Genomic DNA, 20,246 nt, shown 5'->3' on the forward strand with positions numbered 1-20,246 from the left:
ATTTTGGAGCCAATTCAACCAAACGTGTGCAGGCTGCCAGCTTGCGGTCTCTGCAGGGAATTAGGTGGCCTGGCTGGGCTGCTGGCCGTGGTGCTGACCATGGGCTCCTGTCCTGTCCTCACTGACTCTCCTAACGTTCCATATCCAGGCAGTCATGGAACACCACCTGGAACAATGTTTGTACCAGCCCTGGAAACTGCTGGAGGACCTGAGGGGAACCGACGCTCAGCAATTCCGCACTGCCATGAAATGTCTCTTAGAAGACAAGAAGGACCGCTTGGTGAGGCTCTCTTGGCATCCTGGGAGCGGAGGACATCCAGGGCCAGTTGGTGTTTGTCGAGTTGAATGGAATTGAGCCTCACTCAGGCCTGGGCCCTTCTTTATCTCTTCCTCTCTCCTTCTCCTTCTGCAAACTCCCTGGGACCTAGGTTTCCTCTCATACTTTCTCCAAAGTTCAGATGAAGAGCCTTATGAGTCATATGATTATGAGTACTGAGAAATGAGGGGTACTGAGGAGTCCCAGCAGTTTGGCTTCATAAACATCCATGAATGATTACTGTGACCCAGGGGACACTGGATTCAGAGATGAAAGACTGTCTCTGCCCTCAAGGAGCTTATGGTCCAGGGAGACCAAAAAACAGGGACAGAAAATTTCCACAAAATGAGGTTGGTAATGTAAGAGCAAAGAAAAGGCCTCTGAGACCCAGAGAACCCTTGGAATCAGAAAGGTGAGGTGTAGAGGTGGTTTTCTTTTCAGAGGCAGTTGAGTGTGGAGCCGTGTTTTCCAAAGGGAATTGAACCATTTAAACATTTTAATAATCATAAACTTATTTTAATGTCTGTTATTAAAATGCACATCAAAACTGTGAGTTTGGTGGAGATGTAATGTTTCCTTTTGAAATGAATTTAAGTTTTAAAAAGAGTTTAAAGTAAAAATATGAACTAAATAATAGTAGGCAATGCAAAGATATGGCAAAAATGAGGATGGTGGTCTTTGAAAATGCTACTGATCTGTGTTTACTGTGTGTCGGGTATTATTTCCAGGGAACGATCAGCAAGCCATTTCTGTAAAGGGCCGGAGAGTAAATATTTTAGGCTTTGCAGGCCATACAATCTCTGTCACCACTACTCACCTCTGCCGCTGTAGCATCAAAGCAGCCGTAGATGGCAGGTCAATGCATGGGTGTGGATGTGTTCCAATTAAACTTTATTTGCAGAAACAGACAGTGGGTCAGATTTGATCTGTGGGCCATATTTGCCAACACCGTTCTAAGGGTTTAACAAACGTGGACCTATTGAATTGTCTCCAGGACCTTCTGAAATGAGGATAAATAGACTCTTACCATTTCAATATTCAGATGAGGAAACAGGCTTGGAGAGGTTGAGTAAGTAACCTCGGGTTACACAGCTTGAAAGTGGCAGATCTGAGGTGGGAACCTGGGCTCCTGACTCTAGCTGTGAGCCCTCTGGCATCTGGTGAAGCCCATGGGCTCCATCTCAGAATAATGTGTTAAAATACAATGGATGACAAAGGAAGCCAATTCTATTGAAATACATTTATCAAAATACATAAGACAAAGTTAAGGGTACAGTAATTTATGTGCTTCTTTAACACATCCAATAACAAGATTTAGTGGCGGGGCTAATAGTTTCTGTAATTTTGAGGAAGTGTTGAGTGTAAGTGAGATTTCAAGACATTTGCAGCAATGGTAGTGAGTTATGAAAGTTTGTGATTTCTAGTGATGACACATCAAAGGTTCTCCTGCCACCTTGCTGGCTTGCTGCCTACATTCATCCCTGAAGGAGATGCCAGGGACCAATTCCATGGCACTGAAAAGGAGGTTGCAGTTTCCCCCCAGTGTTCACAGATGCCCTAATACTATCCGCAGACCCCTGCCCAATAACCCCTAAGTTACACTCTTAGCCGCTGCACTGTTTGGCCCCAACCGGGAATGACGTAAGTTAGGAAACACATGGGCGTGGTGAGAGGTGTGGGCTTGGACTCCATACACTTGTTTCAGATCCCAGCTTTGTGCAGGTTTGGCCTGGTTAACTAGTCTCTCTTTTGTTCTCATCACCTGTAATATTGAGTTAATTATAGCATGTAATGTTTGCTGAGTGTTCACTAGGTACCGGGCACTCTCCATTCATTATCTCCTTCAATTCTTATCTAGATCTAGGAGGTAGGCCCTGATTTTATCTTCATTCAAGAGGAAGAAACTGAGACTTTAAAAATATAAGTGATTTGCTCAGGGACATACACATGTAAGTGGAGGGCCTGGCATCTGAACCTAGGAATGTCTGACCCGCAGACCCATGGGGCTTAACCTATAGGACTGTTGTGAGAATTACAGGAGGTGATGCATGCTTGCTCCATGCTTGACACAGTGCCTGGAGTGTAGTCCATAGGCAGTAAATTGTGGTTGTTGTTTTCGGAGGGTGTGTTGGGTGAAGGACAGAGTCGTGTCCAGTCTGATTGTACCTACACCCTGTCAGTATTCCTGGGGTCTGTGGTTCAAAAGATTCATTCACTCGTTCATCCTAACAGGCTATTTCTCAATGTCTTCTAGGTACCAGGCATCCCGCTAGGCACATGGCTTGGGCCCCAGCACTTTCCTGGCTCAACCTCAGCTACACACTGGAATCAGATGCCAGGGCTCCACCAGAGACCAGTTAAACCAGGCTCTATACAGTGGTGCTGGGGATCACCTCCCTAGTGATTCTGATGTGCAGCCAAGATTGAGATCCACTGGCTTGGAGGAAAGATAGGCCCATAAGCATCTCTAATGCATCGTGGGGTTTGGTTCAAGATGCTGTTGGGAGCCCAGAGTGGAGGGAGATTTGGATTGACTTAAGTAGGACATCAGAGAAGACTTCACCAATGAAATGACAACTGAGCTTGGCCTTAAAGGATCAGCTGGATTTCTCTGGGAGAAGGAGGTGGAGAGGGGATGCCAGTTAGAGCAAGGGCCTGGGGTGTGATAGTCATGGTGTATCTGGAGAATGACAAGGTGCCTAGTGTGGGTGAAGCAGGTGAAGGCCTTGACTTTGTTCTTTAGATGATGGAAAGGTCTAGAAGATTTGACATAGCAGCATGGTGTTTAACAGTGGTCCTGAATTTCACCACTGCTGCTAAGTGTGGTCTCTCCCAGTGTTTCCAAATCAAGAGGCAGCTCTCAAGACAAGCCTAACTTCTATCATTCCTGTAGGAGCTGGATGACATCACTGTTGACTTGGGAGAGATTCGGAAACAAGCCTTGCAGAGCCCGGGCGTGAACCGCAGCCTGTTTCTCATCACGCTGGAGAGGTGTTTCCAGGTGCTGAACCCCCTGGAGTGTGTGGAGATCCTGGGCAGGGTGCTAAGGGGCTCCTCAGGCCACTTTCTCCAGCCGGATATCACGGAGAGGCTCCCCCGGGACCTGCGTGAAGATGCCTTCAAGAACCTGTGAGTGACCCCCTGCCCCCCCCGAGTCTGTCCTGAGAAGTCAAGGAGGTAACGCATGAGGGAGGGGAGAAGGCAGGTGGGGACAGGTTAATGTTCGAGGTCAGTTTAGAGATGGTTTGATTAAAACAGAGTCTCCCAAATTTTAGTCATTCTGGTATCATCCTCACAATTTTTCCATACCTATATACCACCTGTATTATTATTAGTTCGTGTTTTTTAAAAATAGATTCATTCTATTTACTTAAAATATCTATTTTAAAAGTAAATATGGGACTTCCCTGGTGGCACAGTGGTTAAGAATCCGCCTGCCAATGCAGGAGACACGGGTCCGATCTCTGGTCCGGGAAGATCCCACATGCCGCGGAGCAGCTAAGCCTGTATCCCACAACTACTGGGCCTGTGCTCTAGAGCCTGCGAGCCACAACTACTGAGCCCACGTGCTGCAACTACTGAAGCCCACGTGCCTGTGCTCTGCAACAAGAGAAGCCACTGCAATGAGAATCTTGTGCACCACAGCAACGAGTAGCCCCTGCTCGCCGCAACTAGAGAAAGCCCGCACACAGCAACGAAGACCCAATGCAGCCAAAAATAAATAAATGAATTTATTTTTAAAAAAGTAAATATGATACACACTACTGTACATAAAAAAGATAACTAACAAGGACTTACTGTATAGCACAGGGTACTATACTCAATATTTTGTAACAACCTATAAGGGAAAAGAATCTGAAAAACATAGGTACATATGTATGTATAACAATCACTTTGCTGTACACCTGAAACTAACACAACATTGTAAATAAACTATACTTCATAAAAAATAAGTAAATAAATTTTAAAAAGTAAAGGGCTTCCCTGGTGACGCAGTGGTTGAGAATCTGCCTGCCGATGCAGGGGACACGGGTTTGTGCCCCGGTCCGGGAAGATCCCACATGCCGCAGCGCGGCTGGGCCTGTGAGCCATGGCCGCTGGGCCTGCGCATCTGGAGACTGTGCTCTGCAATGGGAGAGGCCACAACAGTGAGAGGCCCGCGTACCGCAAAAAAAAAAAAAAAAAAAAGTAAATATGGTATAATTACTGTAAATGGGAAACCAGTATCATTTGTCTTAAGTAATCATAAAAATAAATACAGTATAAAAAACAAACCAGTGTCATTAAATCCTAGCTAGATATGTTGTTCTGAGCCTAGGACCTGCTCCCTTGGTTAAAAAAGGAGCTGAGTGTGTGTTGAAGACTCTCTAGCACTAAAGTGAGACTTCCACCTTGAGAGTCAGCAGGACTGACAGACACAGTTGGATCCAGAAGCTCAAATTACGTCATCAGGAACATCTCTGGCTTTTTATCTCTCAGCTCTGCCCTCCTCTGTGTTGGCCTCACTCCCAGGCGGGCTCTCTCCACGAGGGAGCATGGGCACAGTTCCAGGTAGAGTCCTAGACCTGATTCTCATTGGTCCACACTGGGTCATGTGCCCATTCTTCTTTTTTTTGGCTGCGTCACTCAGCATGTGGAATCTTAGTTCCTCAACCAGGAGGGATCGAACCCACGCCCCCTGCAGTGGAAGCGTGGAGTCCCAATCACTGGGCCACCAGTGAGGTCCCCATGTCCCCATTCTTGAGCCGGTCACTGTGGCTAATGGGATCTTATATGCTGAATGGCTTAGATGTGGGTCACAGTCCCACCCAAATGACATGGATCAAGATGGGGACATGGGGACTTCGCTGGTGGCCCAGACAAGTGTTGAGAAGAGGGAGGAGTGGACACTTGACAGTCAAAACTCACAGCTGGCCAGCACAAAACTTTATGTAAACCCTGACAAGAGCCTGGGAGAAGGTTACAAGCCTTACAGAGAGAAAGACAACAGATTAATACGGAGAGAACGTTGCCCGACACCAGATTCTCATCATGAGGTGGGAGTCCAGAATATGGCCCCATTTCCCGTTTCTTGATGAGCATCATTTAATCCAACCTCTTCTTTCGCAGATGAAGAAACTGAAGCCCAAAGAGAGGACAGCGTCCTTTGAAGTGACCCCCTGGGGCCTGACTTAATTTGAACTCAAGCCAGTTCTTCTGAATCTCAGTTTTTTTTGTTTTTTTTTTTTTTTTTGCGGTACGCGGGCCTCTTACTGTTGTGGCCTCTCCTGTTGCGGAGCACAGGCTCCGGACGCGCAGGCTCAGCGGCCATGGCTCACGGGCCCAGCCGCTCCGCAGCATGTGGGATCTTCCCAGACTGGGTCATGAACCCACGTCCCCTGCATCGGCAGGCGGACTCTCAACCACTGCGCCACCAGGGAAGCCCTGAACCTCAGTTTTGACCTTTTCCTACTCTACCCTCCCGTCCCCTTCTCCTTGTGAGGATGATGTCATTAAGCCCCACCCCCCATTCTTCAAATGAGGAGACTGAGGCACAGAGAGATTGTATAACTTGCTGTAGGTCAGACTGCTAGGGAATGATAGAGCCAGCATTTTTACAAATGGGCAAGCTTTCCCTTAAATAATGTAAACATCGTTTTTTCAAAATTGTATCTATCTCCTGTCCCTTTCACGTACTGTGCTGTTCTGAAAAACAAAACAACAACCCAAAAAAGACAGAGAGAGAGAAAGAGAGAGAAAGAAGAAGAGGAAGAATAAGAACCAGGAGAAGAGGAGAAAGGGGGAAAAAAAACAACCGAGGAGAAGGAGGAAGAGAGGAGAAGAAGAAGAAAAGAAAGATACGGCAAGAAGATATTAAGATAGATTTAAGGGAAAGTTTGCCTCTTCATATATGAAATGACGGGGAGAGTGGTGAGGAGAAACTTTAAGCTTAGAAAAGGGCAGATGGGTCATTTGCTGAACTGATTTTCAGTGGTGGTGGGTGGAGGTGAGGGAAGTTTTCCAGGATGAGTAGACTCAGCTATTTTGCAGGTATGAACTGGAAGGGTGATCAGTGCCAAATGCTGTGAAAGGTCAAGTCATATTTGGACCAAATGGGACTGCTGGGTATGGTGACAAGGAGCTCATTCAGGACTTGGGCCACAAGGAGTGGTGTGTTGATGAAGAAACCAGATGTCAGTGTCTTAAAAAGTGACCAAGACACTTTACGCCCATCAGGATATCTGTAATCAAAATGTCAGATAATAACAAGTGTTGACAATGACGTGGAGAAATCGGAACCCTCAGACACTGTTGGTGAGAAAGTGAAGTGGTACGGCTACTTTGGAAAATAGTCTGGAGTTCCTCAAAAGGTTAAGCATAGAGTTGCCATCTAACCCAGCAACTCCACTCCTGGGTCTATTCCCAAGAAAAATGAAATGTGTCACACAAACACTTATACGTGAATGTTTACAGCAGCGTTATTTATAATAGACAAAAGGGGGAAACAACCCGTGTCCATCAATTGATGAACAGATAAACAAAATGTGGTATGTTTGTACAACGGAACAGAATTTGGCCATAAAAAAATGAATTACTGATGCATGTTCCAACATGCATGAACCTTGAAGTCATCATGCCAAGTGAAAGAGGCCAGATACAAAAGTGACATATTATATGATTGCATTTATCGGAAATATCCAGAAGACGTAAATCTATAAAGAGAGAAAATAGATTAGTGGTTTCTAGGAGTTGGGATGACTAGAAGTTCTGGGGTGATAGCTAAAAGGTAGGAGGTTTCTTTTTGAGGTACTTTAAAGGATTCTAAAATTGATTGTGGTGACGGTTGTACAAGTCTGAATATACTGAAAACCACTGAGTTGTATACTTTGTAAGGTATAAGTTATATCTGAATAAAACTGTTACAAAAAAAAAAGGACCTGGTGGTGAGGAAGTGATGAACAGTCTTTGGAAGGTATTTAACTGTGATGGGAAGAGGAGAAACAGGAAAATCGCTACATCTGTAGCAAGGGAGTGGGAAGGGCTTTTAACCAAAGATAGCTTTGTATACTTCTGTTGTTTGCACCCTGCCTGAAGGCCTTCATATTTGTTCCTTAATTGACACCTATGTGTATGTCATGTAGGTCTGTGGTGTTCAAAGATCTCTACGACCAAACCTCGGCCCATTCCCAGAGGGCTGTCTACTCCTGGATGACTGGGATTTTGCAGACATCTTCCAATGGCACTGGTGAGCTCAGGCTTTGAGGTGGGAACACTTTTTAGGGGGAGTCCATCCTTAAAAGTGATGCTTCATCTCTGAAGATAGGGATTTGATTTCATTGCCACTTAAGATTTTTAGCTCCCTCAGCTTCCAAAAAGTGTTTGCTGTGGTTTATGGAAAAACCACATACCCCATTTCATCAGTGCAGTTTTCACACGCTGAAGTCTTGAAGTCAGCATCATCTGTATCTTACAATCAACACCGTGTCCAAGTTTAGCTTCTTAGTGGAACGTAAATAATGCTGGCACCTTAGATTCCATGAAAACTTGCTGTGCTGAGCAGCATGCGGGATCTTAGTGCCCAGGGATCGAACCCTGTAGTGGAAGCGAGGAGTCTTAACCACTGGACCGCCAGGGAAGTCCCTCAATGAAAACTTTTAGAATCAGGTTACAAGTTCAAAATCTGTGTTAAAAATCTGTATCAAAGTGGGACAAAATAGGTTTTTTTTGTTTTGCGGTACGCGGGCCTCTCACTGCTGTGGCCTCTCCCGTTGCGGAGCCCAGGCTCCAGACGCGCAGGCTCAGCGGCCATGGCTCACGGGCCCAGCCGCTCCGCGGCATGTGGGATCTTCCCGGACCGGGGCACGAACCCGTGTCCCCTGCATCGGCAGGCGGACTCTCAACGACTGCGCCACCAGGGAAGCCCAAAATAGTTTTTTTTAAAGGAAAATATAGGCAATAAAGCACAGAAATTTAGTGCTAAGCTTCCTGCAACCGAAGCAGCAATAGGTCAGGAGTAGTTTATTTGGCAGATGTTCATTAAAAACCTTCTGTTTTCTAGAGCAGTGAAATTCATAGAGACAGAAAGTAGAGTGGTGGTTGCCAGGGACCAGAGGGAGGAAGGAGTGGGGAATTACTATTTCATGAGTACAGAATTCCAGTTTTGCAAGATGAAAAAGCTCTGGAAATGGATGGTGGTGCTGGTTGCACAGCAAAGTGGATGTACTTAATGCCACCGAACTGTATACTTAAAAGTAGTTAAGGGGCTTCCCTGGTGGCACAGTGGTTGAGAGTCCGCCTGCCGATGCAGGGGACGTGGGTTCGTGCCCCGGTCCGGGAGGATCCCACGTGCCGCGGAGCGGCTGGGCCTGTGAGCCATGGCCGCTGGGCCTGTGCGTCTGGAGCCTGTGCTCCGCAACGGGAGAGGCCACAACTGTGAGAGGCCCGCGTATCGTAAAAAAAAAAAAAAAAAAGTAGTTAAGATCGTAAATTTTATGTTACGTGTATTTTACTGCCATTGAAAAAAAAGGAGAGAGAATGGCTATGTAGATTAGTAATGCAAACAATTTCACAGGTAGCTTCAACTTGTTGAATCGTTAATGTTAGTGATGTAAAGACAATAAACTTTTTAAACACCTAAAAAGAGCCTACTATGTGTCAGCCACTGGAGATACAAAGGAAAAGAAGACTAAGTCTTTGTTCTCATGGAGCTATAATTTTATTGTGGGAGAGTAGGTGGAGAAAACTTGTAAGCAAGTAAATAAAGAGAGATAGAGAGAGAGAGGACACAAATACCGGTAACTGCTCTGCAGAAAATAAAAGGGATCAATGCCATGGAAAGGGTGACTGCTGTAGTCTAGAACAGGGCTTGGCAAGTGTTTTCTGTAAAGGGCCAGAGTAAATTTATAGGCTTTGTGGCCCTACAGTCTCTGTCTCAACTATCCGACGCTGATGTTGTAGCACAAAAGCAGCTCTAGACAGCAGATAAATAGGCTTGGCTGTGTCCCAAGAGAACCTTATTTATGGACACTGACATTTGAATTTCATGTGATTTTCATGTGTCAGAAAATATTCGTCTTCTTTTGATTTTCCCTCAATCATTGAAAAATGTAAAAACCGGGAACTTCCCTGGTGGCGCAGTGGTTGGGACTCCGCGCTCCCAATGCAGGGGGCCCGGGTTCGATCCCTGATCGGGGAACTGGATCCCACATGCACGCCGCAGCTAGGAGTTTGAATGCTGCAACTGAGGAGCTGGCAAGCCTCAACTAAGGAGCCCACGAACCGTAACTAAGACCCGGCACAGCCAAATAAATATTTTTTAAAAATGTAAAACCCAAGCTCGAAGGTGGGCTGGGTTTGGTCCACGGGCTGTAGTTTCTGACTGCTGGCTAAGGAGGCAGAGCAGAGCTCTCTGGGCAGGTGACTTTTGGATTGAGACCAAAATGAGAAATGGGATCAGACATGCGAGGCTCTGGAGGAAGAGCATTCCAGGCAGGGGAAGCAGCAAATACAAAGCCTCCGCGGTGGGAATGAGCTGCGTGTGTGTGGGAAACAGAGAAAGCTGGTGGCGGTGAAGTGTAGGGAGTGCCAATCAATCCTTTTCCTGGAATTCAGCTCTGAAGTTTGTATATAAGAAGCATTAAACAATGGAATAAATGGCTTCCGTGTGTAGCAGAATTCCCTCTGCCTGATGCATGGTGGTAGCCTCCAAAAAACTGAATCTCACACTAAGTGACCCTGAGAAATTCACTCAACTCACCCTCCAGACTCTAGACTTCCCTTAAGTCCTTGTTGCCGGAATTTAGTTGGAGACAGACAAATTCCTCTATGATACATTTCATTATTAAGCTAAGTGAATTGAAATGAATTCTATTTGGACTTTAAACTTTTTTTTTCATGAAGTTCCTTGAGGTAACTGGAAATACTTTGGGTGTCAAAACTATCCCAAGTTTGGGGATCATTGGTCTGCAGAAATACAGTTCATGCTTACTAATTAATTAGAGGGACTTCCCTGGTGGCACAGTGGTTGAGAATCCGCCTGCCAATGCAGGGGACACGGGTTCGAGCCCTGGTCCGGGAAGATCCCACGTGCCGCGGAGCTACTGAGCCCGCGTGCCGCAACTCCTGAGCCCATGAGCCACAACTACTGAAGCCCATGCGCCTAGAGCCTGTACTCTGCAACAAGAGAAGCCACCGCAATGAGAAGCCTGTGCACTGCAACAAAGAGTAGCCCCCGCTCGCCGCAACTAGAGAAAGCTCGTGTGTGGCAACGAAACCCAACGCAGCCAAAAAAAAAAAAAAAAAATTAATTAGAAATGAACAACTCAGCTTGGTTCTTGGTGAATTTAGTGGTTTCCCCACAGAATTCTCTAGCCTTCCAGGGCCATCCTTTCTTCTAATAACCAAGTCAAGTGTGCAGAGTCCCCATCGAGAGGATCACAGGTGTTTACCTGTGCGCACCACAACAGCTCTGATTCCTGGGCTGGGGGAGGGCAGCCTCTTGTCCCTGTGACTTGGCCCAGGCACCAGCTGACTTCACTGTCTCCTCTGGGCCTCAGCCATTGCCCACGGCCTGCTGCAGCAGCTCTTAGTGACTGATTCACTGCACCCTATAACGGCTCCTGCTTTTTCCATTTCCCCAAAATGCTACCAACGCAATGGTGTTCTGTGTAAATCTTTCACTGGAGGATTAGGGGCAATGGCAGCCAATTCTAGTTCACTGAAACTTGAAGTTGGATCCTGGCCACGATTGTTCTTAAAGCCCCACTGATATTTGCCGATGGGGAATTTCAAATGCCTGAACGGAATTACAGAGTCCTCTGGGAATTGAGAGGAGGGAGAACACTGCTGCTGGCTGAGGAGATGAGAGAAGGCTTTAAGAAAGGAAACACTTGGAAGCTGAAGAGTTAGGGGAAAGGCATTCTAGCTGATGAGACGGGCCCAAGAGAGTAAAGATTTGGAGACCATGTGGGGTGCATATGAGGAAGGTTTGGCTCATGTACATGGTGATAATAAGGAAGATAAGGATTGTTACTGGTAGTAATAAAAGAGTCAAATATATTTCAAGTTAGTAACTAAAAATAAAACTGTATTTTGTGGTCTTAAGTATTAAAAAAATAATCTGCATTTCTAACAAGTTCCCAGGTGATACTGAGGCTGCTGGTTCAAGGGCCGCTCTATTGAGTAACGAAGTGGTGGACGTCTGTCATCGCCTGTCTGTAGTGTAGCATCTCATAAGTAGGGGGCTCTCAAAAGATGGTTGTGGAATGAATTAATAAATGCAGAGAGGAGTCCTGACATCAAAGATCTTTTGACTCTCATATACCAGTGCACAGCCTTTTATTAATTTTTACTTATTTGTCCACTTATTTATTTTTTGCAGATGACTCTGTTTCATGGGTCAGTGCAGAAAACTTATGGATTTTGGGCAGATATATGGTTCACCTATCCTTTGAAGAAATTATGAATATTAGTCCTATAGAAGTAAGTTGGAAAAGTTCATTTCCATGTTCCCATCACTAATACTTCTGGGGTAAGGTGTATTCTAAACCTCTCACGTTTAGCCAGCTAGTCAAGGTGCCCTGGGAAATGAACACCCACCTCAGCTCAACATAACTTGAGCATCTAAAGGAAATTCCTGGAAGAAGACCTCCAGCAGTCAGTCATTGGATTGTGTTCTAGTGTAGAAAAGCTAAGAAAAGAAAAAGGATTGTGGACTGTTAAGATAGCTCTGATGTGAAAAAACATGACCTATAAATGTTGGCTACGTACCAAAAATCATTTAAGGGTATTTTTGTACTCAGGAAAGGCCAAGGACGATAACTGTAGAGTTTCCGGTCCTTGGAAGCACGAACGCAAATGAAAAGCGATGTGGATTAATAGCTACTTCAGCACGTGTGATGATTGGATTTTAACTCTAGAGTTTACAGTGGAGAAATACACATATTCGAGGTTACCTAACTCACCCATCAGGTGTCTTTCTCCTTCTGATGTTGGCTCGATGACACTAAAATCCCTGGGGTAGCATGATTTTAGAATGCAGCCTCCCAAGAATGCTGCCAGCAGGGAGGCATTCGTAAGCAGTTTGGGGCTTGCCACCAGTTTTTATCCTGTGCGCCCTCACTTTCTGCTGGCCAGTGAGAGAAGTGTTCACATCAAATGACTGGCTTGTTCAAGGACCGATTGACCCAACAATATCTGGTTGTTGCGAAACCAGAGGCATAACGAGGTTTCTCTTTTTACCTGGGAGGCTGGAAATATTTCAAATGTCTCTCAATTTTATAATTCCCAGTTATAAAATTCCATTTTACTCTCCAAAAGAAGTTGAATTTCAGGAAGTCGATAGAGGTTAAATTCTTAGGAAACTGGGCCCCTAGCGGGGAATTTCTGAGATTCAGATGCCATTTGCACCATTTCTTCATCTTCTAAAAATGTAGAGAAGGGAGGTGAAGCCACAGAGTGCCAATGCTACGAGGGAATTTCATATGGACGAAGAGTACAATTCTTGAGGGAGAGAAAACTTTTTGAGACCTTTAAGCGCAGAATAACCATGCGTTGAAATATTGGAGGCTTCAATGCAAAAAAGTGAACAAGAATAGAAAGAATCTGAATAGCATATTTAATAAAGTTGAATATATGATATATATTTGCATTATATAGGTGTGTTATATATTATGTAAACATACATTTACATATATATTATATACATATATTCAACTTTGTATCTTACAAAGAGAACACACTCTTTTTTTATCACCTGAGGGTCATTTATAAACTGACTCATCTATTAAAAAAATTCTGATTCCCCAAAACAAACAATTTATGGACCATATTCTCTGACCTCAATAAAGCAAATCTAGAAATAAATGTGCTAATATTAGCTTTAAAAAAGTTCAACTGCTCAGATAGTAAAAACAAACAAAAAACTTTCCTAAATAACAGTTGGATTGAAGAGGAAACTAAGGCAGCAGTTACAGACCATTAAGAAATCAATGACACCTATGGTTACCAAAGGGGAGGGGGGTGGGAGGCATACATTAGGAGTTTGGGATTAGCAGATACAAGTTACTATATATAAAATAGATAAACCACAAGGTCCTACTGTATAGCACAGGGAACTGTATTCAATGTCTTGTAATAAACTATTATGGGGAAAAAGAGAAATCAATGAAAATGAGGCATGGGCACCTCCAAGTGCCAAGAGTAGGGCACAGCACAGACCAGCAGGGCGGGGCTGCACGGGCGCACTTCATCTCTCCACACTGACCTTCCTGTCCTTGTCCACCAGATTGGGCTGTTTATCAGCTATGACAACGCCACCAAGCAGCTGGACACGGTTTATGACATCACACCTGAACTGGCCCAGGCATTTCTGGAGAGAATCAGCTCCTCCAACTTTGATGTGAGGAATACCTCTACCATCCACAGGCAAGGGGCGTGGGCGTTGGCCCTTGGAGCTGTTTCCCAAGATGCCATCTAAGCATCAGCTTCCTCTGAGCAGCAAAAGACCCGGGGAGGAAAGGGAGGTGGCTGGTCCATGTCTTTGGAGAGTTCCATGTCTTTGTGCATGTGAGGGAGGTGTTTCCCCAAAGAGACCCCTTTCAAGAGGTTGTGAAGCGGGGAAGAAAACAAATGCTTTTAAGCATCTCCTATGTGCCAGACATTTTATACAACCTTATCAAGCGCTAAGATTCCAGCTCTGGGCACGAAAATGGAACATTTTAACTAGTACTCCATCCATTCCAAGGTAAATGTGTAATTCCCAAGAGGTTGGGTTGAGTATTGGAAATAGCTCATGGGTTCCCATATCTGTGAACCCCTTGTTATCCAGACTCTCAGGTGGGGAGCCCTGGGATGAGATCAGCTCTAGAATTTAGTGATTGTAACATGATCCCCCAGAACCATTTCCAGCAGGGGAGGGCCAGGAGCTGCACACCTGGTGACCCCAGAAAGGGTTTGAATGTTGGGGGGTGTGTGCAATGGGGAGGGCTGATGGGCACTGTTCACCCATCTTCTCTCCATCTCCCAGGGCCTTACTGTCACAGTGCTTTCTCTGACATTACCACATGACCTTACATTTTTCAAAGCACTTGCAGAGAATGTTCTCATATAAAACTCTTACACCGGGGCTTCCCTGTTGGCGCAGTGGTTGAGAGTCCGTCTGCCAATGCAGGGGACACGGGCTCGTGCCCTGGTCTGGGAAGATCCCACATGCTGCGGAGCGGCTGGGCCCGTGAGCCATGGCCGCTGAGCCTGCACGTCCGGGGCCTGTGCTCCGCAACTGGAGAGGCCACAACACTGAGAGGCCCGCGTACTGCAAAAACAAACAAACAAACATAAATCTCTTTCACCGTCTTGCCCCATCCTTAGTAATTTTCACCATTAGCATGGCTCCCATTTTTTTTTTTATAGTTACACCAAAAATAGCTTAGCTATTAAGAATATGGGACCTGGAACCAGACTTCCTGGGTTTAATCCTGGCTCTGCCACTTACAAGTTGTGTGATCTTGGCCATGTTACTGTGCCTCTCTGTGCCTCCATTTTCCCATCTGTAAAATGGGAGCTACTAAGCTGCCTACCTCATTAAGACCCTTGTAAAGATTAAGAACATCTGCACAATACGGGGATATATGTATATGTATATGTATAGCTGATTAACTTTGTTATACAGCAGAAACTAACATACCATTGTAAAGCAATTTTACACCAATAAAGATGTTAAAAAAAAAGAACATCTGCGAATAGTAAGTGGTCAAGAAATATCAGTTAACCTTAACATGGTTATTAATATTCAGTCTTCACTTCTTCTGAGTCTTCTTTTTTCATCAGACACACTTTCAGATCCTTTCCCTGGCCTGGTTGCTTTCTGGTGGACATGTCTGAGAGTGTCAGTGTCTGATCATGATCGACCAGGTGGTCCAGCCATGCTAAGTTAAGTAGATTTCATACTAATGCTAAGAGCATCCACTGATGAAGTGCTTAGTATCCACCAGGAAGTATGCTAATTAGTTGGTATGCCTTTTCTCACTTACCTCTCACAGCATTCCTCATTCCTTCATTCATCATATTTAAGGAAACCTCCCCATTAAAAGCTTAGAGAGGCAGGGCTACCCTGTACAGTAGTACAGAGTGTGCAGTGCACAACCATGTGCTGCAGGCTTTCAGAGAAGTTAAGCAACTTGCTACAGGTCAGATGTCTCGTAGAGCTGGGCTTCAAACTCCAGTTGGCCTGAAGCTATGTTCTTAACCACTAGATACAGTGCTCCCCGTGAGACCAGGATTCAAATTCCATCTCTGCTCCTACGTTGTTCTGCCTCTTGTGTTTTTTTTTTTTAAAGATTAAATTATTTTATTCAATTCAATAGATTTTTTTCATTAAGAAGTTTATTTATTAAAAAGTTTTTTAAAACATCTTTATTGGAGTAGAATTGCTCTACAGTGGTGTGTTTCTGCTTTATAACAAAGTGCCTTTTGTGTTTTTTCCCTTTTGAAGTCATCATCATCTGGTGATGTTGGTTGGAAATAAACCTCTGCCTCAGAGGATCCCTCAGGGTGGACCAACCCCTTATCTCTGAGTGGAAAATTGGGGTTTTTCTGTGGCTAATTGAGCACATGCTTTCCTTGTGCCCTTTATTGCCTCAGGAGGAGAGATGGCAGAGTTGGTTGGATCTAGATTTAAGGCCCTGCACCACTACTTGCCTTGGGCAAGTCACTTGATCTCTCTGAGTCTCAGTTGACCCTTCTGTGAAATGGGGCTAATGAGAGCACCTACCCTGCAGGGCTGTGATGAGATAATCCGGGTAAAGGGCTCAGCACAGTACCTGGTACGTGGCAGCTGCTATGATCGTGACCTCTCGGTTCTAACTGGGGTGGGGCTGCGGCTGTGGCCCCCGGCTCTGCGCCCTCCACCAGCATCCCTTGTCTTCTCACACAGGCTGGGGCTGCTGGTTTGTTTCTACGATGACCTGGAGCTGCTGGACGCTGCTGTGGCCCAAGTCCTCCTTCACCAGATGATCAAGTGCAGCCACCTGCGGGGCTTCCAGGCTGGTGTTCAGAAGGTGCAGAAGGGCTACAGCGCCCTGGAGCCTCAGCCTCAGTTTCACTAGCCAGAGAAATGGGAAGAACAGTCCTTCCTGGCCTTTGAGAGAAAACATGTAGGGTTTATCAAGATCTAGGTCCAGCCTCGCAGGTGGTATCTCAAACACTGGGATGAGCTTAAAATGGGAAGAAACCACAAAAAACGGTAGGAAAAGCTTGAATAGATCAAAATTCAATCAGAGCAGCCACTTCAAACTTAAAGGTGCATAAGGTTGCTTGGGGATCTCAAACACAGATTTAAGGCCTGGGTGGGGCCCGAGACTCCGCGTTTCTAACAAGCTTCCAGGCGATGCTGAATCTGCTGGGCTGGTGACCATGAGTGGCATAGCAAGGAGACACAGCAGTGGTTCTCGAACCTGGTTCTGTGTTAGTGACACGCCCCTCCCCCAGGCTCTACCCCCCAGAGATTCTTGTGTCATTGGTCTGTGGCCTCAGATGCAGCCAGGGTGGAGAGCACTGGAATGGAATGTATTTGCTGAGTTCCTAGACCAAGGTTTTGGACCAATAGGCACATGGGGACTGTCTCGTTTCCCGCCTCACTCCATCTCTCTCTCCTTTGTTCCCTTAAAGTCTTAATTCTGCCCGGCTTCTCTCACCTCTTTTTGTCTTTCTCATTGTTTTAATTGAAAAGATGACATGAGAGCAGTATTCAAGAAAGTTTGATAACATCGTCAATAATTCCACAGCAGTTTCTCACACATCACAAAACCCTCGGTCCCATTTGGCACTTTACATAGTAGGCGTTGTCTTGGTCAGTGCATATTTTTGTTTTCCAGGAAGAGCAGCCTTCCCAAGCAAGCTTGAGCAAAAATAAGAAAAAAAATGTACTTTAAGGTCACAGGGGTAGCTGTGACCAAGAAGAAAGTCAGATACAATGAGATATGAGAAAACCCTTTGGATCATCTAGGTCAGTACTCAAACCTGAGGACGCATCAGAATCACCTGGAGGGCTTGTTAAAAACAGCTTGAAAACATACCCACATCCTCCTCTGATTCAGGAGGTCTGGGGCGGAGCCTGAGAACCTGCATTTCTACCAACTTCCCAGGTGATGCTGATACTACTGGTCAAGGACCACACTTTGAGAACCACTGCTTTAGGCCTTTTGCAGGTGTGGGAGCCAGCTTTAGGGAAGGGGAGCTGCTGAATTTGGAGAAAGCCAGGAACTGTGACAGCTGTTTCTTTCACTTTACTCTGCTGCCCCCAAGTGGCCATCTAGAACACTTGCGTACCTTCGTCTGACATGAAGATATGGTTTATGCAAGTTCAGGTGTTAAAACGTGAACCGTTCTCATTTTTTTGTACAGAGGTCACGTTGCAATAGATGAGTTTATCACCTTCTGTACTGGAAGCAGTTGGGAAGCACACTTGACTATAACTAGACAGGCATGTTACAAAAAATAATGAAGGGGATCACAGAAATATGAAAACCTGTAACATAATTTTAAATGAAAAATATAGAGCAGAAAATTGCACTTGTGTTCATGTTACAACTATGTAAAGACTACATGCCACAGTTTATTTATAAAGGCATAAGAAGTTTTGGAAACATATATACCCAATTGCTAATCATAGTAATTTTTTTTGAGGTAAGATTTTCAGGAGACTTTCACTTTCTTGTTACTGTTGAGAATTATTTTTACATAGATTATATATTATTATGAACCCCCCCCCCCCAGCTATTTCATGAAAGAAAAGCAACCAAATAGACAGGATATAGAGTTCAAGGTCATAAAAATAAAATAGTTGCTACGGGAGTGTGGTTGAGTTACGGGTGAAGTGAACAAAATTTCCTTCTGCCACGCTTTAAGGTTGATTTAATAACAAATTAATATTTAAATGAAGCATAAAGTGAATTTGTAGCATACGAAAGTCAAAGCCAGAGGAGGTGGTGTTCTCAGTGGGGTGACTCACGGTCTGGGCTTAGCAGGAGTCCCTCCCCTTTTGACAGGGCAGGGTCGGTCGAGGGTGCATCCCGGGGTGTAGTCAGAAGGAACCACCATCTTGCTTGCTATCGACCCTCATCCCAGCTTGCTCCCCTTCTAGCTCAAAGCCGACCTCCTGGAAATTGCCACAGAGAACCAGACCCTCAACGAGACCCTGGGCTCTTTGTCGGATGCAGTCGTGGGCTTGACCCACAGTCAGCTGGAATCCCTCTGCCCTGAGGCTGTGCACGGCGCCATCTCGACCCTCAACCAGGTCTCGGGCTGGGCCAAGAGCCAGGTCATCATCTTGTCTGCCAAATACCTGGCCCATGAGAAGGTCAGTTGGAGCTTGAACTCTATTTTAATGCCCTGAGACCCAAGGGCCAGTTATACACACACAACAGGGGCAGCCAATCAGTAAGAAGATGGTGCCAAGGGGGACTACCTGGGTTCGAATCCTTGGTCTGCCACTTATTAGCTGTGTGACACTGGAGAATTGGCTTAACTTCTCTTGGCCTCAGTGTCCCAATTTGTAAGACGGGGATACAGTAGCACCTGTTCCATAGGATTATGTGAGTCACACACGGGAAGAGATTAGAACAACACATGACCTAGAGTATGAGCTCAATGAGTGTTAGCTGTCTCTGAGTTAATCCTTTAAGCTTCCCAACAACCGTCTGAGGCCAGTAGTGTTATAACTTCCATTTTCCAGGTCATTCATACGAGGCACAGAGTGTAAAAGGGAATTGCCAAGGCCACATGAAAGGGGCAGAGCTGGGACTGAACCCAGGGCATCTGGCTTCACATCCTGCTTGCTTCACTCCCATGCTAACTACTTCCATCATGACACCAAGACCAATGCCCACCCATTCTTACTTTCTGACTCAAGACCAAGGATAGACCATTCATCTTGTCCCTTCAGGACTTCCGGTGACTTTCGTCTGAAGGCTTTGCAGACCTTCTGTTTTGACTGGGGCCACATGGGTCCACTCTGTGAATCTGATTTTAGGGAGCTGAGGGACACTTGTCTCGTTCCTCACAGCCCTGGACCAAGAGGCTTGTCTCATTCCTGTGTCCGACTCATCCTCCAGAGGGGTGAGGTGACTTTTGCTAAGAAGCCAAGAGCTCAAAAGGTCTCGCCTTCTTTGGGGACAGTAAGAGACTGTCCATTCTACAGGGAGTAACTATAGGAAACCACTCAACGGTTTTTTGCAGAACCAAGGAATGTCTCTGATTATATTACATCTAGCGTCTTCACTCCAAAGGAGTGGGGGGAAAAACCAAGCGTGATTCCTGTTAGAGTGGCCAGCTATAGTTGTATTTGTCATAAAATATCACACTCATGTCCTAAAACGCTTCTTTACTTCAACTCAAAGCTTCCACATGAAGGTAGATGAGCGTGGGGCTTTGCCGTGTCAGATGCCTGCCGGTGACATACTGAGGCCGATACTGAGGCCAGTGGGCTTTCTCAGGGTCCCATGAGAGCGGGTGGGCTGGGTAAACTAAGAGTCCCACGATCTGCCCGAAGGTTCTTGCCCATTGTTGCCAACGTGGGCCCAGTATCGCCTGACATTCAGATTTTTTTTTTTAATAAAGCAGAAACTCTAATATGGATGTTTATAGATTCCTCCAATATTTAAATCTTGTCAGCTAGTTCAGATTACACACAGAAAAGCCCATTGCCTGGTCAGCTGTGGCACATGGATAGCACATTGCTAGTTGTGCTGTGGCCTCAGTGGCATAGTGATTCCCCCAGTGGTACAGTTACTGGTGTCTTGTGTTTTGATACTTAGCTCTCTTTCCTGATGGAAGGAAGGAGGATCTGGGAGGGCAGCTTGTGTCTTGGTCACGGTGGTGCCCCAGCACCCGTCTGGATACTTGGCCTGCAGTAGGGCCTAGTAAACGTCCGAGTGGTGGAGGCCCGGAGCTGGGC

The 20,246-nt window shown here is 45.6% G+C and overlaps 1 protein-coding gene across 6 annotated transcripts in view; it reads left to right on the forward strand.

Moving 5' to 3' along the window:
* Window positions 1-20,246, forward strand: part of OTOA (otoancorin) — a 71,471-nt gene that overhangs the window by 16,100 nt on the left and 35,125 nt on the right. For all 6 annotated transcript variants that reach the window (XR_013831526.1, XM_079944333.1, XM_079944334.1 and 3 more), the window contains exons 7-13: window positions 149-280; window positions 3,210-3,445; window positions 7,438-7,541; window positions 11,676-11,776; window positions 13,581-13,720; window positions 16,227-16,350; window positions 18,435-18,650. Coding sequence is in view for 5 of the 6 variants with exons in the window: in XM_079944333.1 (XP_079800459.1) it covers window positions 149-280; window positions 3,210-3,445; window positions 7,438-7,541; window positions 11,676-11,776; window positions 13,581-13,720; window positions 16,227-16,350; window positions 18,435-18,650 (1,053 nt within the window). In the remaining variant the exon portion in view is untranslated. The remainder of the gene's footprint in view (window positions 1-148; window positions 281-3,209; window positions 3,446-7,437; window positions 7,542-11,675; window positions 11,777-13,580; window positions 13,721-16,226; window positions 16,351-18,434; window positions 18,651-20,246) is intronic.

Source organism: Stenella coeruleoalba (genome assembly GCF_951394435.1).
Source record: "Stenella coeruleoalba genome assembly, chromosome: 15".
Taxonomy (NCBI): domain Eukaryota; kingdom Metazoa; phylum Chordata; class Mammalia; order Artiodactyla; family Delphinidae; genus Stenella; species Stenella coeruleoalba.